This window comes from Peromyscus maniculatus, chromosome 4 (genome assembly GCF_049852395.1).
Source record: "Peromyscus maniculatus bairdii isolate BWxNUB_F1_BW_parent chromosome 4, HU_Pman_BW_mat_3.1, whole genome shotgun sequence".
In the NCBI taxonomy this organism is placed as follows: Eukaryota; Metazoa; Chordata; class Mammalia; order Rodentia; family Cricetidae; genus Peromyscus; species Peromyscus maniculatus.
This window is the reverse complement of record NC_134855.1, coordinates 36009837-36028860: the sequence shown is the minus strand read 5'-3', so window position 1 is coordinate 36028860 and position 19024 is coordinate 36009837. Positions and strand designations below refer to the sequence as shown.

The following is a 19024-nucleotide window of genomic DNA, read 5'->3' as shown; positions in this document are numbered from 1 at the left end:
ATGTGGCTGTCCAAGAATGTCATTTACTTGTTGCCTGTCTTTCATGATTATATTTGTGAATATGGCCAATAGGAGTCACATGGACTTTAGTCTAATCGAGTGCCATGGTAGTAGCAACTGAAGTCTCAATTTTTTACACATCATTTCTGCATTTCTTTCCGATGTGCTTTGTGCATATTCTTATGCTATATGTCAGATTTTAGATCTTAGCTTCAGGGAGTGCTGCTTTCAGAAAACTTTGGTGTGATATCAACCCCATAAAAGGAAACTTAGTGTATATTTTTGGAACACGAGCAGGATCAGGAAGCTGCTACGTTAAACATGCTTCATAAGTAAAGAAACAACACGGAGTGAACAAGGAAGTCATGGGAGAAGAGGTTTCTGCTTTCTGAGCTCCTTACTTTAAAATTTACCACAAAATCATTGAGACATAATTTTGTGCAAAAATGGGCTAAATCTATAGGATTTTAGAAGTATGGACACCCCCCCCCCATGAGCCGTTTGCCTTTCTCTCAAGAGATACTGCATGTTTGTTTTGTTTTTTGTTTTTGTTTTTTTGTTTTTTTTTTTTTTCATGACAGGGTTTCTCTGTATAGTTTTGTGCCTTTCCTGGAACTCATTCTGGCCTCGAACTCACAGAGATCCTCCTGCCTCTGCCTCCCGAATGCTGGGATTAAAGGCGTGTGCCACCACCACCTGGTGAGATACTCATGTTTATCACTGCCTCTTCGAGGTTGCCTAGTGATAAAAACTGGAACCAGGGTGACTGAGCACCTGCTCATCTTGTTTTCCCACTCTGGTGGGATACACATCACTGCTTCCTTCCGTTTCTCTCTCCACAAGCATGTGTGTAGAATCAAAGTCAACATCATCGTTACTAGACAACAGGCCACAGAAACATGAAAACTTAGAAACTCAATGAGACCTGATGGTTCCACCTCTGAGCTACAGCACATACATCTTATCTCAGAAGTCAAGAGTTTGCAGGGATGCTCTTGGAAAATTCTTTCCAAGCCAACAGAAGCACGTGATAGGAGATGTGGGAGGAGGGTGGGAGATGGGGAATATTATTTGACCAAGTATTCTTTTCTATGCTTTCATGGCTTCTGGTTTTGCCTCTCTATATCTAGACAGAATTTTTAGCTACATAAATCAAAGTGCTTTTCCTGCACTGTACTCACTTTGACACCTGGGAATGGAAGGCAGGTCTCCTCATTGATGAGGACTGCTAGAACAGTGACTTCTGAAAGGTGTATAAGTTCAGTCTTTGGCTCCTGCTGCACATGAACTAGATTGGCTTCCATTTCTAGAAGGAGCTGAACTGCAGTGTGGTCTAGGGCAGGAAACTCTCAAAAAGGTTTCTGATACAGGTGGGACCTGTGTTATGGGCCACATAAAGCTGCTCTACTTTTCAAATAGTGTATTCTAAATGCACTATAGTTAAGCAAAAATCTCTTAGCATTTAACAGAACCAAGTGGTTAGCTCTAGAAGTGATCTGGGTGTGACTGATTACGGCATCTCAGCCATGAATTTCTCAGAAGGAAGCAATACTCTAATGTGCCTTAATTTTTAGTAATCAGGTCTTTAAAAGGCAACTCAAAACACTGATTTTTGACTCTAGATGGAATTCCACCCCACAATTAAAATGTAGTAAATAGGAAAGCATGCTTCTTTGGAGTTATGGGAGTGCTATATGTAGCACATGTTTCCTTAGTGTTTTTATACATTTTGAAGAGCAAACTAAAAACATCAACAATAAAACCCAGTACCACTGAACTATTTGGATCAAACTGAGACACCCAGGGAAGCATGTCTCTTTTTTATTTAATTGGATGACCGAAGAACTGGTGAGAATTCGGGGCAGGAGGGGTCTTGTGTGCTCAGAAATGAAATGGCTCAGGCCAGTTAGAGCACTTGGAATAAATCCAGGCAAGTCTGTCACTATTTGCAGAATTCTGATTTAATGTAAACCACTGTTGGTTGGTCTCCCTAATGGATATTCTGAATCTCACACTCTCCTCCAATGCTTGCTTTAGTCTGCATCTTTTCCTTTGCACATGGCTATCATTATTTTCATCCCAATGAGATATAAGAAGCTTAATTTTTTCTTAATGAATACACTGACATAGCATCAGGTGGTCTCTTAGGCTTGGAAACTGACCATTTTGAGCCACTTGCATCCCAGTTTCGTTTTCCATGCCAGATGTGTTTTATGAATGGAATTGGCTGCTGATTATCTGCTGGAATTGCAAAATTGGTACCTTCAGTTCAGTCCACAGCGAGGGATGCTTTTCCACAGTTGTCCCTTGCACTTATCTAATATGCCACTTAATGCTACTGACATGATTTTATGTTTTGACAAACATTGGTTGACTTCTTTGAAAAGTTACTATGTATCCACTTAAATTTTTATAGACCTACAGGCTCCAGAACCAGAACATCTGCTCCTCCGAAGTATGCACTATGATCTACAAAGTACAAGAAGATAGCCCTGCTCACTGTGCTGGCCTGCAAGCTGGTAATGTAGTTCTGCTCATGCTAGAAGCCATTTAAATAGTAAGAAACTCTTGAAGGTTTGGAAGCAGTTGTTGCTTTGAATTTTCTTGAGTGATGCTATGGTTGGAACTTGCTTGTTTGTCTTCATTTTCATGGCAGGAGGCTTTGTTTAAGTAACTAATAAACTACTTGCTTTTCTTGGCATCTCACAGGTGACATCCTTGCAAATATCAATGGTGTGAGCACAGAAGGCTTTACCCACAAACAAGTAGTTGACCTGATCCGATCATCAGGAAATCTGCTAACGTAAATATCCACTTAGTTGCTATGGGGTTTCAAAGATGTTTTGGTCTCTGAGAATGCCTGAGAGGGTGAATGAATAAGCTATTTGTCTGTGACTTACCAGAAGGGAGGCAGCTTGCACAGCTTTGGGATGGGCATTGGTACTTTTATGGGTTCCTTTTGTTTCTCAAGGTTTCATGAGTCATGAACGTATTTTCAACATCTGAAGTAAAAGGATGTCACTAGACAAAGGTGCTTTGTAGAAGGGACATCATTTACTGATATAGGTTTACTATCCAATTCAATTAAACTGGCACATGTTTCTTTGGACCGACAGAAATTTGTCCTATTTCTATGGTTCATGTCATCTTTCAGCTACAACATTTTTTTTTCTTTCTCATATTTCTCAAGCATCTTGTTTTACCTCTGTTACTCTTCCATAAAGAATAATAAAAAAATGTTTCCTCAACTTTCACCACCTTGGAATATACACAGTAACATATACTAACATTCAACTTATCAGAATGACTCTGGTCTTCTCAGCTGCTCAATGGGTTTAATCTTTGAGACTGATCTTAAAAATCTCAAGTAGATATATCTACAGGGACACTCATTGTTACCCATCATCATAACTGTCTAAGAAAACAGACAGCATTGGGCTTGCTTTTACTTGTTCCAAGAACCCAATAAGATATTAATAAGCAGTTATAATCAAATTTATTATTGCATTAAAGTCATCTATACTGAGAAAATATTAAGTTTTTTTAATCTCTGTGTATGTCTAAAGAGGCAAAAAACAAATACTTTTGAACTCTAAAAATGATAGAAGACTTGTAAGAAAAGCCTGAAGTTTTTAAATTGCAGTTATGAATAACCTCTATAAGAAAGGAGAATAATGCAGCAGGGGAGAACATGGAATATGAAGGTGGCCAGCTGAGATTCGATGTTCAAAGTGCTCTACTCTGGAGCTGAGACTAAACAGAGGGAAGGAATGGCCATATGAACTGGGAGAAACATGTAGGTAAATAAAGATGTCTTTGAGCTCTGGAAATAGATGTGGCATACCCCGAGGACAATGTAAATTTGGTGGCTGGTGGATTAGAGAGAAAGTATGAGCGATGAAGTCATAGTTGGCCATACATCAGATCTTGAGATGCATTGCTGTGCCAGGGAGTTTAGATTTTATTCTGAGTTAGGTGGTTTCAGCATTACCTAATTCATTTTTTTCCATAGCCTTTTTGTCAGCCTGGGTTTGGTTTATTCCTTTATGTACCAGAAGTACATAAAGGAAGTGCCAGAGGTAAAGTTGAGTTCAGCTGAGTAGTGAGTGGTAACAGGATCCAACCTGCTTTGGATGTCAGTGTCTGCTCCTTCCAGTTGCAGCTGTTCATTGTGAGCTGCTAGTAGAATCTACCAGATTCTTCACTGATACTTCAGAGGTAGCTTTGAATGGGTGTGTTGAAGCAATTTTAAGAGATAACTGATGATGGTAGAGTTGAGCCCCACCCTCTGAGCTTTAATACTTCCAGGTAAAAGTTAGGAAAGGTCTTGCCTTGAAGAAACCTAGGACCAGATAGAATCCAAGATACAATGCTATTGGTGAGAGAAAGGTATGTCCCACATAGATGAAGCAAGAAGACCATAGATAAATATGGTTAGAGATGGTTCTTCGAAATCAACAGATCGGTAAAATGTGAAATAGCATGAACAAATACTGAAGGAATGGTCCATCTCTACAGCTGTGCACATCCATTGCTTAGATGGGCTAGAACAAGACTGGGTCTTATGGAGTTCTATAGTGATTCTATTGTCCACAAAACAGATTGTCTCAATTAAATCAGACAGAATTTGTACTATCCTCTTACTCCGTTGGGTCTGATGCTGGAAGAATAGAGGAAAGGTGGTTCACATATAGTGCTCTTACCACATCTTTACGTTTTCTCACATTCTTGTAAATAATTACACTTTGATAGTCAAAAAGAATTAGGACAAATACTTTAAAATGCTTAATAGAGTGATTCAAAGGTGAAATTAGCTATCATTCTTGGATGGAAGATTTGTAGTCAAAACAACAGTGAAAATACACCAGCTCCTGGGAGAACAAGTCTGCCATTTTTAGAAAATCTTGGATGTAGGATGAGAAGAACATTGTTAAACTGATAATTCTAGGCTGGCCATTTGTGAACTAAAGGTTTTGAAATGAAATAGCCATATGAGGTTGCAGAAAAATGTCCCTGTTTTAACAACTAGCACATTGAGTTCCCTGTAGTGAAAGTCCTGAATACCATTTTTGTTGACATGCTACCTGGCTCATAGTAGATGCCCAATGAATGTTCACCAAATGACTGAGGTTATTCAGCCTGTCCAGGCAAAAATAGATTCTGGTGGAGAGCAACCACCATTAGCATATAGTACCTTCTGGAAAATGAGCTACGGTTTGTAAATTAACCAGGATCTTTCCCTTTACTATTTGTCAGGGAGTTTTTCATCCCCTTTTCTATCTCCTAGTGTTGTTGGGAAATTTGGCTTAAGTCCAGACACTCAAATGTCCACCCTCCATAGTCGAGAGCCATAGGAAAGGTGACATTTATGTTGAATTTCAAGTATAGTTTGCTCGTCACATGCAGTGCTTCATAAGGATGGTACCTCTTTGAATGGCTAGCTCGTTATTCACCCCCACCTTTCCCTTCTCTTCAAACAGGATAGAGACTCTTAATGGAACAATGATTCACAGGAGAGCAGAGCTTGAAGCAAAGTTGCAAGCTTTAAAGGTACTTTGATTTAACACAGCACGTCCTTTTTCATCCTTGAATGTGTGAGTAGCAGAATAATAATCTCTCTAAGGAACTGAGATAGCCCTTGAAGGGGAAATGTCAGGATGCATCCAAACTGCTGACTTCTCAAGGGCCACACAATTACTTTTGCAGAAATATCTGAGACTGTGAATATGTGTAAATCACCCTCTTCCTTCCTCATTCAGAGTCTATGAGGCTCAGAAAGCCAGCAGGAAGGCATCTTACCTGAAGAACTGTTCATTGATGCACCTGTGATCACTTTTGATTTACATTTTGCTTAAGGGGGAAAAAAAGTGTAGGAGTAAACACTGAGTGCTGCAGAATGCTGGTGGATCCATCACTTTTACTTTCCCATTGTCCTTTCCTTCTCTACCATTCCGACAATGGACTATCTATCACCAACCCTGCAGCTGTCCTTGAATTTGCCTCCACTGGTAAACACACTGTTACCTTGAAAGGAAAGGAAAAGGTTGCAAGAACCAACCTTTTTAGGTTGCAAGTGCCTAATGCAGGCTGCTCAATGCAAATTCACTAGCATGGCTCTTCGAAGGTTTTCAAAATCTCAGTTATCTAGGTTGGTGAGCCTTCCAAATTATGAACTCCAGACACACACAGAGTGAGTCAAAGATGCTCCTGACTCTTCCCAGGTCCCAGCTGACCACCCAATGCCTGTAGGACAATGGAGCAGCCAGCCTATGCAGAGATAGCTTGGCTACAAGCAAGCTACTTACTTGTACTTTGTAAAAAATCTGCATTCATTAGTTTTTCTAGTGAAGTACATTTATTAACTATTGATTTCAAGGGTACAGTTCACTGTAATTATGTTTTATCTAGAATCTTTCCCTTCCACCATACACTAGCAAGCCTCATCAATATTGGCTTTGACACTCTTGCAGAAGTGTCCATTCCCACGAATTTCAAAATCAGTTTAAAATAATCATCAAAGAATCCTCTCTGCTCAGATATTGATAGAGATTAAATTGTGTTCACAGAATATGTGAGAACAACTGAAATCTTTGTGGCTTTCACTTTTCTCACTTTGAATATAAGTTTTCCCATTTTTATTGCATACTTCATATACTCCAGAATAATTTCATTCATGCATTTTCAAATGTGTTCTCTAGCTAAAAAGATAATCTTTTGTATTTTAAGTTTTATATCTTTAGTTCAATTATTCAAATAATTTACTTTTCTTCTCATATAGCATTGGCTAGGATCTTCAGTATATTGTAAATTATTGTATTATTCTTCACTTTAGAGAACTGCTTCCAATATTCATATTGCATTTTTATGAGAGGTAATAAGTGCTCTATACTATGTTTATGTTTATTAAAACTTCCAAAATTTAATTTATTTTCGTAAACAGCAATGATCTTGGTGAACATCTTCTTTCAAATGTTAAGTTCTCAGTCTTTTGCTTTAAAAAAGGGTAATGAAAAATAGGCTAATGATTTTGTTTTATTAATGAAATAATGCATTCATATTTCATGAAATGAAGTTATTTGAGCAAAACATTATTTCATGCTTTTCAGCAACTCCTACTCTTTGAATATAACTTTAACAAAATTTCTGTAATTTTAATGTACATAATTAACTAGTTTTAACTACCAACATGCAAGCCTTTCAACATCTCTGTTCTCTTCCAGAATATAAGTAGGTCCTTAATATACTTTGAATGTCTGTTTAAAGAATCATCTTCCTGAGTGTTATTTACTTTATAGCATTTCATCAATTAAAGCATACATAATGTGAGAATTTATTGTGAGTAGCTTAAAGCGGAAACATACACGAATGTGTCTCTTCGGGGTGCTTGTATTACTCCTTCTTTTAACTTTCATCTGTGGGTGTTTGTCATTCTTGCATATTATTTCATTAAATGGTGACCACCAGATCTTTCCAGAAATGTTCTAATATTTCTCTGCTACTCTTGAAGAACTGGTTTCTAGGTAATTGAAAGTACTTTAGGTTAATGAGGCCTAAGTTTTTGTTTCCCTGGTTCTTTGAAAAACCTTTGATATATTTGTTTATAAAGGCGCTCCTAAATATGGATCAGTTGTCAGTCATCTACATTAAAATATTTTTTAATTAATTTTTTTCTTTTTCATATTGAAGTCTTTAATTAATCCAGAAATAATCTTTACATGTACTATAAAATATGGCAATTTGACTTTTTTCCATATTCACAGGCAGTTCTCCCAATATAATTTATTTTGTATTTTTCTTTTCTCCTTAACTGAATTCCTGAATTGCTGTGAAACTTATATTTTAGAAAATTTTTCATGTAAGTCCATATTTACTCACATATTCTCCATTGTAGTCCACTGGTCAATTTGTTTTTTTTATGTTCAACTCAGTGTGCTACCTAATTGGACAATGCTCTTAGTCTGTTGCTCATCTGTCAGGTTGTCAAGTTCCATGAATAAATGCTATAGGTTTGATTGACATTTCATTCTATATAGATAAGTCAGTGCCAAGAACATTATTACATGGCATTTCATTTTCTTGTTGCTAGGTTATTGTCTTAGTTAGGGTTTCTATTGCTGTGAAGAGACACCATGGTCACAGCAACTGTTATAAAGGAAAAACATCTAATTGGGCAGCTTGCAGTTTCATGGATTTAGTCCATTATCATCATGGTGGGACAAGGTGGCAGGCAGGCAAACATTTGCTGGAGAAGGAACTGAGAGTTCTACATCTTGATCCACAGGCAATAGGAAGTGAACTGTGTCCACACTCGGAATGGCTTGACCCTAGGAGACCTCAAATCCTGCTTCCACAGTGACACACTTCCTCCAACAAGGCCACACCTACTCCAAAAGGGCCACACCTCTAATAGTGCCAGTCTCTACAAGCTTATGGGGCCCAATTACATTTAAACTACCACACTTACCTTTTTTTTTAAGAAAAATTATTTATTTATCTATTTTACATCCCAGCTACATTTCCCCTCCCTCCTGTCTGCCCATTCTCACCCCAACCCCCCCACCATAGTTATCTTAGCAATGTTACTATTTTTCTTTGCATCTTTCATAAAATCCAATAATTTTACACATAGATCATATAGTTGTTTCTTGTATTATCCTTTGTACTTTATGATTTTATTATGGGATTTTTTTTGTAAAGAAAAGCTTTTATGGTTAATGTATCGGTATAAGTCAGTCATTTTTATGTTGTTGTTAAAAATCAGGCTCTTTGTTAGACCATGTAATCTCCCTTAAGCTATTTGTGTATTATTTGGTGTGCTCTATAAGGATAATAAGTGTACAAAATTGATCTGGTTCCTTTTCTTCTCTGCTGTGCTGTCTCGGGCGAGGAGTGGCTTATGATGAGGGGACCAATCATGGGCATCCTTCTTTTGTCCTTTAAGGGGGTTCTCCCAGCTCTTTCACAGGTTAAGAGGCTCCCATCTAAACCACCTTTTTGCTGGTTTTTATGATGCTTATGTATTAAATTCTATTCACCACCTTTTCTGATAAGAACGTCTTTTTAAAGATTTGTTAAAAATATCTATCAATATGATGAATGCTGCTAAGTATTTTTCTAATGTGAAAGCACCCTTTAATTTTGAACATAAACCCAGCATGATTATCTTGAGATGTACAATCATTTTCTGTTCTTTTAGGTTTACTTTGCTACTGCTGGCGAATTTTGAAAATAGCTTTAATTGACCTATAGTTTTATTGCTCAGGCTCCTTTGTGGGTTTCAGTGTTAACTTTACTAAGTTTATAGTGTGAGCTGGGTTGTTCCTCTTTTGTTCTCTGGTAGAATTTTTGTAATGCCATCTGCATCATCAGGACTGGGGTGCTTTCTGGAGGGAAGACTTTTAAACCACCATTTCAATTTCTTTATTATTAGTAAAACTACTCAAATATTCTTTCTGGACTAGCTTTACCGAGTTCTGTTTTGGTCAATAAAGTTTTCTAATTTTCAAATACATGGCAGGGCCTGGTATAGCTCATTCTTAACATTTAACCCTCTGCTATAGACATCATTTTTGTCCTCATTTTTCACGTAGTCTACTTTCATGTTTTCTTTTTTTCCTCTTGGTCATTTTCTGTAGAGTACTTTCTAATTATATTACCCCTCCCCCATTTCTCTCTCTCTCTCTCTCTCTCTCTCTCTCTCTCTCTCTCTCTCTGTGTGTGTGTGTGTGTGTGTGTGTGTGTGTGTGTGTGTGTGTGTGTTTCTCTCCCTCCATCTCTCTCCTGGCTGCTTTTCACTATAACTTAATTAGGCCCAAACTCATACCTCAATTCATACTGTCTAAAATTGCCACTGATTTTTATGTCTACAAGACATGTGAATCAAGCTCTGGACAAACCGTTTCATTAGATGCATTGTCTTTGTTTCTTCCCACATTACCCTGTGGAATTTTGTTAGAAATTCCTTAGGTTCTTTTGGATTGTTTTCCTTCATAATGACTCCAGGAGCATCCTTGTTATTTGTATTCTAATTAGCTTTTAGGTGTGATTTATACTTTATTGACAAATGTTCCTTTTTTATATCTATCTGATCTTATTTCTCTCAACTTTTTTGTGCTTATGAACACTGATTTTTTTTTTCATTTTTCTATCAGAATTTATAGCAATCTTACTTAGTGTCAGTTTTTAATCCTTCCTGTTGCTATGTTGCTTGGAGAGAATCCATGTTCTGAGTGCCATGCCTTTCCTGTCATTGAGCATCTGAGGATGCTGTGTGGTTGAACGTCAGCTTCTTCTTCATCTCCCTGAGATAGTTGTACAATTCCCTCCACACAGTGCTTCAAAGCTCCCCTTGCAGGGCCAGGTCTGGCAGCTTGACTGCCTCTCTCAGAGAGTAAATGCAGTGTGGTTCAGATCATGAGGTGTTGCTATGCTCCTGTTTCCCAAGGCGCCTCCAGCTGCTAGCAGCATTTGTCAGCTTCCTTTTCTAAGTGCCTAATACTCCGCCAGGGTTCATTTGTCAAGAAGGAAATTTGGCTGAGTTCTTTGTGTTAAATAGACACACTTAAACCACATATTACAGCAGAATTTAAGTTCCTAGCTAACTCTCGATGCTTCTGTTTGATAGCTTGAAATTCATTTCTGCTTACCATTTTGCATTTGTCTTGTAACCAATCTTGAAATGATAAACATGTAGTTAATCCTTCAAGGCAGAGATGACTGGGTCTGACCTATAACTAAAGTCAGGCTGGCTTCCTCTGCACAATGGCATTTATTTTGCATCCTATACACATGGGCATTCTATTTGCAAAGACTGTGTAGATCCCCAGTCTCTTCTCTGGAAGAAGTTGTCCCTTCTGAGTCACATTTTCAGGGATTTCCTTTATCTTAACCCATGCTCCAGATGCTTAGCACAAATAGTAAACTAGTTAAAAGAGCTAGTTTTAAATGTCTCTGTTACTTATTATTACTATTATATATAGAGAGAAATATTTTGCTTCAGTGAAATTTTATTTTCCAGTCTACAAACAAAATTATGAAAATTAATGGCACATTATTTGTAAGGGCACAGTGAAAGGATTAGCTGGCAGGAGAAATGTGATTTGTCTTATGTAGACTGAAAATATTGGGGCCATGTCTGGAACCCAACTCAGCCCGTGATAGCTGAGGGTTGTTTTTAGGAAGCTGTTCTCTAGTATATTTGTTCAACAATATTCATCCGTTCCTTCAGCTGCCACGTATGGGTCCAGTGACATAACGTGGGATGGCCAGATCCATATATGCTTTCACACTCATCTGACACAGAGAATTTGGATCTGACTGAATGTATGATGGTGATGGCGGTAACACAGACAGGAACAACCCTGAGGATAATAGAAAACAGTTTCAGATCGAAAACAATCGCTTTGATTTCTCTCCTCTTTATACTGGTGTTTTCCAGGTATAAGCCATGGCACATTTAGATAACTGGGTTAGACCAGCAAACCAGTGATCTTAAAACCTTCTGTTACAAATATGAACTGTTTGGAAATCTCTGTCCTCATACTTTTGAAAACTAAATTCAGAATGATAACATTTTTGTCTTTGTGTTTTTAGTTTTGACTGACAACCCGTCCTGTTCTCTCCTGTGCTCTATTTTCTTGGAGATAAATATCTTTAGCAAAGAAGACATGTGTAGGTACATATGGTGGCACTGGCCAGTCCTGTGCTCCACAAGCCTCCGAGTCTGGTCTTCATATAACTATAGACTTATAAGATGACAAGAATGGTGACTGACGGGACCAGCACTCCTAGGACTACTGTAGAAGAATTTCATGGTTCAGAAGGAAAAACAAATTAACTGAGCTAAGCAATTTGTCGCTTTTGTTATTTGACTGAATATTGGCCATCGTAGAATGGCTTCAGCTGCTGCTGTGAGACAGATTGAGTGTTCTACAGACCGAGGCATGACCCCTGCTCCTCTTACTCATTGAATGATGTTCTTGAGATTTTATTTTCTTCTCTTTCTCCCATTTCCTTCCAAATGTACATCTGAAAAAAAATCTTTCTATTTTAATCATCACTTATTCCCTCCAGGTGGTGGTGTACAAAGTCCTGCTCTTTTCCAACTAGGCCATCTTTCTTATGGATAAATGTCCTTGGCAAATCTGAGCTGTGCCCACATGCTGGCCTTGCTGGGGACCTAAAATAGCAAAGGCAGGGGTGAACCAGGGCACAGGAAACAGGAAGAAGAGTGAGCATGTTACACCTGCCTGTCCAGATGGCTTCTTCCCAGTTGGCTTTGACTTCCGTTGACTTGGCTACTATGTGGCTGGACCAGGCCAGGCCACATGTGACTGTTCTCCTGGTCTCCTAATTGTCACGATGGTCACTCTTTTCATTTGCCACAGCAGCCAAGGGAAAAAGAGTTGTGATGTCAGGGGCTGTGGGCTGGGGATACAGCTCGGTTGGTAGAGTGCTTGCTTAATATGCATTTTTATGACTTGGGATTGCTCCCCAGAACCTCATAAATGACATAGTGGACTGTGTACTTGGGAATTGAAAGTAGGAGAATCCAAAGTTCAATATGATCTTCAACTACATAGTAAAATCAAGACTCAAGGTTAACCTGGGCTACATGAGATGATATCTCAAAACAAACAAAGTTAGGGTACTTAACTGTGTTCCAGGTAGATGTCCAATAAAAGGATTGTTTCAGAGCCCAGACTCATTGACTGACAATGGTCTTGAGTAAGCATTTACTAACCTTTAGTTGCTGGTACAAACCTTTCAATCTGTTAACTCCTCCGGTTCTAAGACTGGGGTTTCTATTCCATGTTATTTGTATCATTCATGTAGAAACAGCTAACAAGGTTTTTCAAATGTGAGCAATCTGGTTCCATATTTTCGAAATAAAACTACAATAACTTCATTGGTTTTCTTGTTTTTGAAAAGAAGACTTGTTGGCCCTTGAGAAATCAGTATTCCTCATGTCCTCTGTCATTTAGCACAATCCTTTAAAGAGTGGGAGTAGCTGGTCATGCTGTCAGTCTCTATTGCCTTGCCTGCTTGGGATTTCCTACGACTCAGAACTTTTCTCCCCCCATCTTTCTCACAGCAAACTTTGAAGAAAAAATGGGTGGAGTTCAGGTCTCTACACTTACAGGAACAGCGCCTGCTGCATGGTAAGCTCAATTTCCTGTCAGGAAACCACATTCTCATCACACCCTCTCAGTGTTTCTGCATACACATATTTTAAGATGATCACTATTACAGTAAAAGTTTAGTTAGCACCAAAGAAGGATACTAGTCTGTGTTTTGATGGGATGAACACAGGGGTGACCTGTGTGTTTGGAGGAGGGTGAGTCAAACTGCACTGCCTTCTCCACACACAGTGCATATGCCTATGCAAACCTATGTGGGCATAGGAACGCACACACTTGCCATAGGTGACCAACAACAACTCCGGAAGAGCTGGAGATAACATTGCCTGCTACTTCTACCACACCAGCCAATGAATTAGATTCCTGTAAATGATTCTGGCTGAATCAAACTGGCATGGCTGTGTACTTCATAGATAGAACGCCAACCACTTTTCAAATTATATTCGTTACATTGATGCCGAAAACCTCAGGACCAAGACAGACACGTAAGATTATTATGCTGGTAAGAGGAGTTTACTGTCTATGCATTTTGAAGCAAGGAGTTTAATCTAGTCAGCTGGTCTACTCTCTGTTGTGTTACTTGAGGTGGTGACTTCTTTCTTGGGAGGTAGGTTGAGACAGTGCCCTGCTATATAACCCTGCATAACCTCGTGTTCATTCTTCAGCCCAAGCTAGCATCCTCATGCTTTGGTCCCCCATGCACTGAAATTCCAGGCACGCAGCATTATAGCTGGCAGGAAGGGAAGTCTATCTCTATGCACTGTAATGTACTGAGGTCACTAGCCATGAGGGCAGGGATGTAGGTCATCTCTTCTTCAGGTAACACTCTGCTCTAACCTCTGTTTAGCATCTGGAATATTCGTTCAAATGGTAACTACTTTGCAGAAAAGCTGCCATCTAAAAATCACTTAAAATTGAGTTATAAAACCACAAAAAATGATATCTGGTCATGAATATCATATGATATGTTGTGATGTGATGTGGACATTATATGATGTTTAAGTCAAGACAAACTAATTAGCTCCTCAGACATTTGTGTCTTTTTGGTAGTAAAAGCTCTTCAAATATCTTTGTTCTAGCTTTTGGAAGTTTATAGTAGATTCATGTTAGCTCTAGTCACCCCACCATGTGAAGCACACTGAAGCTCTCACTCTTACCTAACTGTAACTAGTGCCCATGGGTCAGGGTTTCCATTTACCTCTCCCATCTCTACACCTCTGCCCAGCCTCTGGTCACCACCATTATCCTCTTAACCACTATTAGACCAGCAGACATTTTCATATTGCACACGAAATGAGATCATCTCATATTTGTGTTTGCATACTTGGACTCCTCCATTTAACACACTGATCTCCATGACCATACTATCACAAATAATGAAACTTCTTAAGTTTTTCCTGAGTAAATGGTATTCCACTGTGCATGTGCTGTATTTTATCCCTCCATTTGTCAATTGATAGGTGTCTTTGTAGAGCCCAGGTTTTGATTTCTGTGAATAGTGGTAAGATGAGCACACAAGTGCAGGTTTTGTGGATACACTGAGTCTGTTTTCAGTGGGCATGCACTGGTAACATTACTGGATCATATGGCAGTATGGTGGATATTTTTTGTCTTGTTTTGTTTTTGGTTTATGTGGAGCCTTCATACTGTTTTCCACAGTAGTTGAACTGTGGGAGGATTTTTTTTCTCTCCACATCTTCACCATTAATTTTGCACCTGTGTCTTTTTGGTATAAGCATTCCTGTAGGGGTAAGGTGAGTCATTATGGTTTTATTTGTGTTTACCAGCTAATTAATGACACCAGGCATTTTTTCATATATCTGTTGGCCAATTTCATGTCTTCTTTTGACAAATATCTATCCAAGTATATTCTACTTTGTATCTTATAGTCTTTTATTTTTCTGGAGTTCCTTGTAAATCTAGTCATCATTTAGACATTGGTAACAGTATAGAGACTTGTTTTGCAATTTTGGCTAGACAAGTTTGAAACTTGTATAAGTTACTTCTCTTTTAAAAAATTATTTATTTATTCTGTTTGTGTGTGTTTATGCTCACACAAATATGCACAGACACATTTTGTGCCCGTGGGAAGGGACTGACCCCAGGTTATCAGGTTGACCATTGCCCACTGAGTCATCTCACTGACCCACTTTTCTTTTTAATGAATTTCAGTTAATTTTTTTTTTGTTGTTGTTGTTGTTGTTGTTTTGAGAGAGGGCTTTGAAACTCTCTTGCCTCACCTTTCTGATGCCAGCTAAAGGAATGCCACATCATGCCCAGCTGTATCAGATTACATTTTGAGGAACCAGAAGATTTCTTTTCCAAGGGGGGGGGGGAGCAAAGACTCATTGAAGCCTTGTTCAAATTCCTGGCTCTCATAGACATGGGGCATCTCAGAAGACTTTATTTGAACTACTGACAGTTTCCAAACAGCCCAGTGGGTACCGTTCCTACATGTACAGGGACAGTCTTAATTAGATTGAACATTGGGAGCTATATTGTTGCCCATTTTTTGAGGGTGTTCATTCATCTGCTTTCTAGAACATGAGGGTCTAGAAAGCAGTTACTCTTCCATCCAGCTTTATCAGCCCATTGTAAGATGAGACCAAGCAGAAGGTAGTAGCAGAGAGGGAAGCACCATGCAGGTTGGCTGCGCACGGCCTCATACATCAAATGGAGTAAGAACAGTGTCTCTGTGCTGCCAAGCAAAGACACAGGAGATCAGAGCAAAGACGACTAACGCAGGATAGCCTGTGGAGTGCTTGACACCTCGCTTTCTCAGTTATGCTTTTCTGAGCACACTAGCTGACCGAGTGATGAGAAGTTGGTGGGGCAGGACAGAATGTGACTCATCATTCAGCTTGGGGAACCCCTTTGTGGGTTATGAAGCATTGATGGAAAAACTTGGCCAAGCAATAGAATTTGGTTTTCAGAGGTACATGCCTGAGGACAGAGATGCTTTCTAAGCATAGCACCACTCTAGAACTTACAGCCATTCTAGGAGGAAATTTGGAATATTAAGGCTGGAAGGCATAGTTGGCCTTGTAAGCCTTTAATAAGCACGTTTTCTAATTTGTAACTGTTTTTTTCCATATGCTTTAAATGGCTTGATAATAAACTTATGATTTTTTAAAAGACAGATAATAAGAATCAGAGAAGCATTTCTCTGAGAGTTTATTTTGCACTCACTTCTGTGAACGTTTTCATAGAAGTTTCCAGGGTTACACAGTTTAAGAAATTAGCACTTGGAGGTTCACAGAGTCACACTGTCAGAGCATCAGTTGGGTTGAACTGATTTCATATCAAGCATGCTTGCTATCTGACACTATGATAAATCATCTCAGAGAAAAAGAAGTTTGACTTGGCTCAGAGTTTGGAGGCTTCAGTCCATGAGGCTTGGGCCTGTGATGGCTCATCAAGGCAGAAGCACTAGGCAGAATAAAAGAGCCCTGTTGGCAGCTGGAGAGTGAGATAAAAAAAGGACCAGAACACAGAAACTGTAATCCAAGACCATGTCCTCAGTGACCTAAATCCTCCCAGGAGGCCACCTGCATCTTTTAAAGTTTTCGCCATCTCCCAATAAGATCACATGAATGAATCTCTTGGAGTACATTCCATATCCAAGCTATGGGCATGAAATATCTTTAAATTTACTCTAGGTTATAATTTTCATGACCCTTTCGTTAGGAACTGGCCCATGGGTGCTAGTTTGGGAAACCCTCCTTCCTAACCATATTTGTGCAAGTGGAAACTCAGGCCAAAGTATTTCTCCTTCCTCTCTTGCATTCTTTAAAGTCCAGTGTTCTTCCTTGTAGGGACTGGTGACATTGATCCCGTAATAGACTCTTCTCTGTATTGTAGGAGATACAGCTAACTCCCCAAGCTTGGAAAACATGGACCTGGATGAGTTGTCCTTGTTTGGAAATCTGCTGGGGCCAGGCCCAGCCCTCCTGGACCGGAACCGGCTGTGCAGTGAGAGCAGCTGTAAGAGCCGGCTGAGCTCGCTGACCATGGACAGCGAGGACGGCTACAGGACAAGTGTGTCCGAGGACTCCAGCCGTGGCGCCTTCAGCCGGCAGACCAGCACCGATGACGAGTGCTTTCTCTCCAAGGAAGGAGACGATATTCTGAGGAATGCTTCTTCCAGGAGGAACCGGAGCATCAGTGTCACCAGCAATGGGTCCTTATCCCCCTTGTGGGAGAGCAATTACTCAAGCATGTTTGGAACTCTACCCCGGAAAAGCAGACGGGGAAGTGTCCGGAAGCAAATTTTGAAATTCATCCCTGGCCTTCATCGTGCGGTAGAAGAGGAAGAGAGTCGTTTCTGATGGGTGGGAGAGACCCTTTGAACTGGCTGGTTTCGCAATTCTCTCTCTACTTGCCTAGATGAACTCCACCTGCCTTAGTGGGGAAGTACACTCTGTGAAGCTCACATCTCATTTCACAGCAGCATTGACCTTTAAGTTCTTACGTTGTTATTTTTGGGTCTTTTGTCATTTTTTTTTTTCATCCAGTACAGCTCAAGTTCTAAGAGTACATGAGAGAAAGAAAGTGATAGGTTAGATAATGTAATAATATGTCTGTTCATTCTAATGCTGGCCACACAAATACACAAGTATTTATTTTACTGACTATGTGTGTAAGCAGTGGAGAACTCTTTGGAGTCAAGTGTAAATATGGAGTGACAGGATATAATTATTGGGTTGCTTTCCATAGTTTAATTTGGTAGACTACAAAACTTTTTGTTTGCTTAATTTTCTCAGTAGCCTCTGGGGGAGCCTTCATAAGAGAGAATTTAATTTTTTCAAACTATTAAAGGATCATAAACAAAGATGACCATCAGCGTTTTCTCACTTCAGTGACAGTGAGGCAGGAGGTTAGCATTGGGGCAAAGGGCTAAGCTTCCTGAGAAGCATGGGATGGGGTGCTGAGGTGGGCACTTGAGACCATTACCCTAGGTTTTTTTCTTTGAATATCTAAACAAAATGAATGAGACTCTCATTATTTGCCCATCTCAATTTTTTTTTCTGCCTAAACATGGATACCAAGTCCAAAAATCTTAGGATCCTATAGATCTGTGATTATATTTTGCTGCAAATGTCTAAAATTCTAAAAAGGAGGGTGGGAAAAGAATGTTTTTCGTGATTCTCCTCATTATGCATTCCACAGAGGTATTGCCTCAGTTCTTGCTTCCCTGTTAGCTATGCTTGTATTGTATTCTCGCCTTTCATAATTTTCTATTTTATTTCAACATCCATTAAAGTCTCTATTCTGGTGATGCAACTGTTTATTACCTATATGCTGAAGTAAATGGTCTGAACCATGTGATAAAGACTTACGTTGATTCTAAGTTCTGTGTGTGTGTGTGTGTGTGTGTGTGTGTGTGTGTGCACGTTTTCAACAGAACTGTAACATTTAAGTGAATTTCTACTTGATTCACAAGAAAAAAGTGAGATAAGCAAGTGTGTAGAATAATAAGTAACAAACTAGTAAAAGATGTAAAAGGCATCTAGGTGAGACATGCTGTCTATAACTAGTGAACACACCCACTAGAGACTCTATGTGGCATTTATTTCAGGCATACCAGCAGTCCTGCCTCCCAAATATGGAATATCATTCTAAAAGCACCTTGCATGTGATCCTGGAAAAGTAGGAGACAGGATACAGAAAATAAATCAGGGATGTAGAGACTCTGTGGTCACGTGGCTTGTCAATATCCTGGTGGAAACTGGAAGCCATTTCTTGATAGATCTAGCCAGTACTCTTGGCCTATTTGGATTTCCTTACTCCTTTACTGGTTCTGGTGTAGTTATATTAGAACATCTGGACCAGGATTTGTATGATACAGGGATGTAGGGTGTTAGAAACTCAGCTCTCACCAAAAA

At 39.3% G+C, this 19024-nt stretch overlaps 1 protein-coding gene across 3 annotated transcripts in view; it reads left to right on the top strand.

Annotated features, from left to right (window-relative positions):
• The window catches only part of Cytip (cytohesin 1 interacting protein), a 65304-nt gene extending 46833 nt beyond the window's left edge, over positions 1–18471 (top strand). For all 3 annotated transcript variants that reach the window (XM_076569502.1, XM_076569503.1, XM_006984653.4), the window contains 5 exons: positions 2417–2519; positions 2710–2803; positions 5481–5550; positions 13094–13160; positions 17001–18471. In XM_076569502.1, the coding sequence (XP_076425617.1) occupies positions 2417–2519; positions 2710–2803; positions 5481–5550; positions 13094–13160; positions 17001–17467 (801 nt within the window). In that variant the 3' untranslated portion in view covers positions 17468–18471. The remainder of the gene's footprint in view (positions 1–2416; positions 2520–2709; positions 2804–5480; positions 5551–13093; positions 13161–17000) is intronic.
• The last annotated feature ends 553 nt before the right edge of the window (positions 18472–19024 follow it).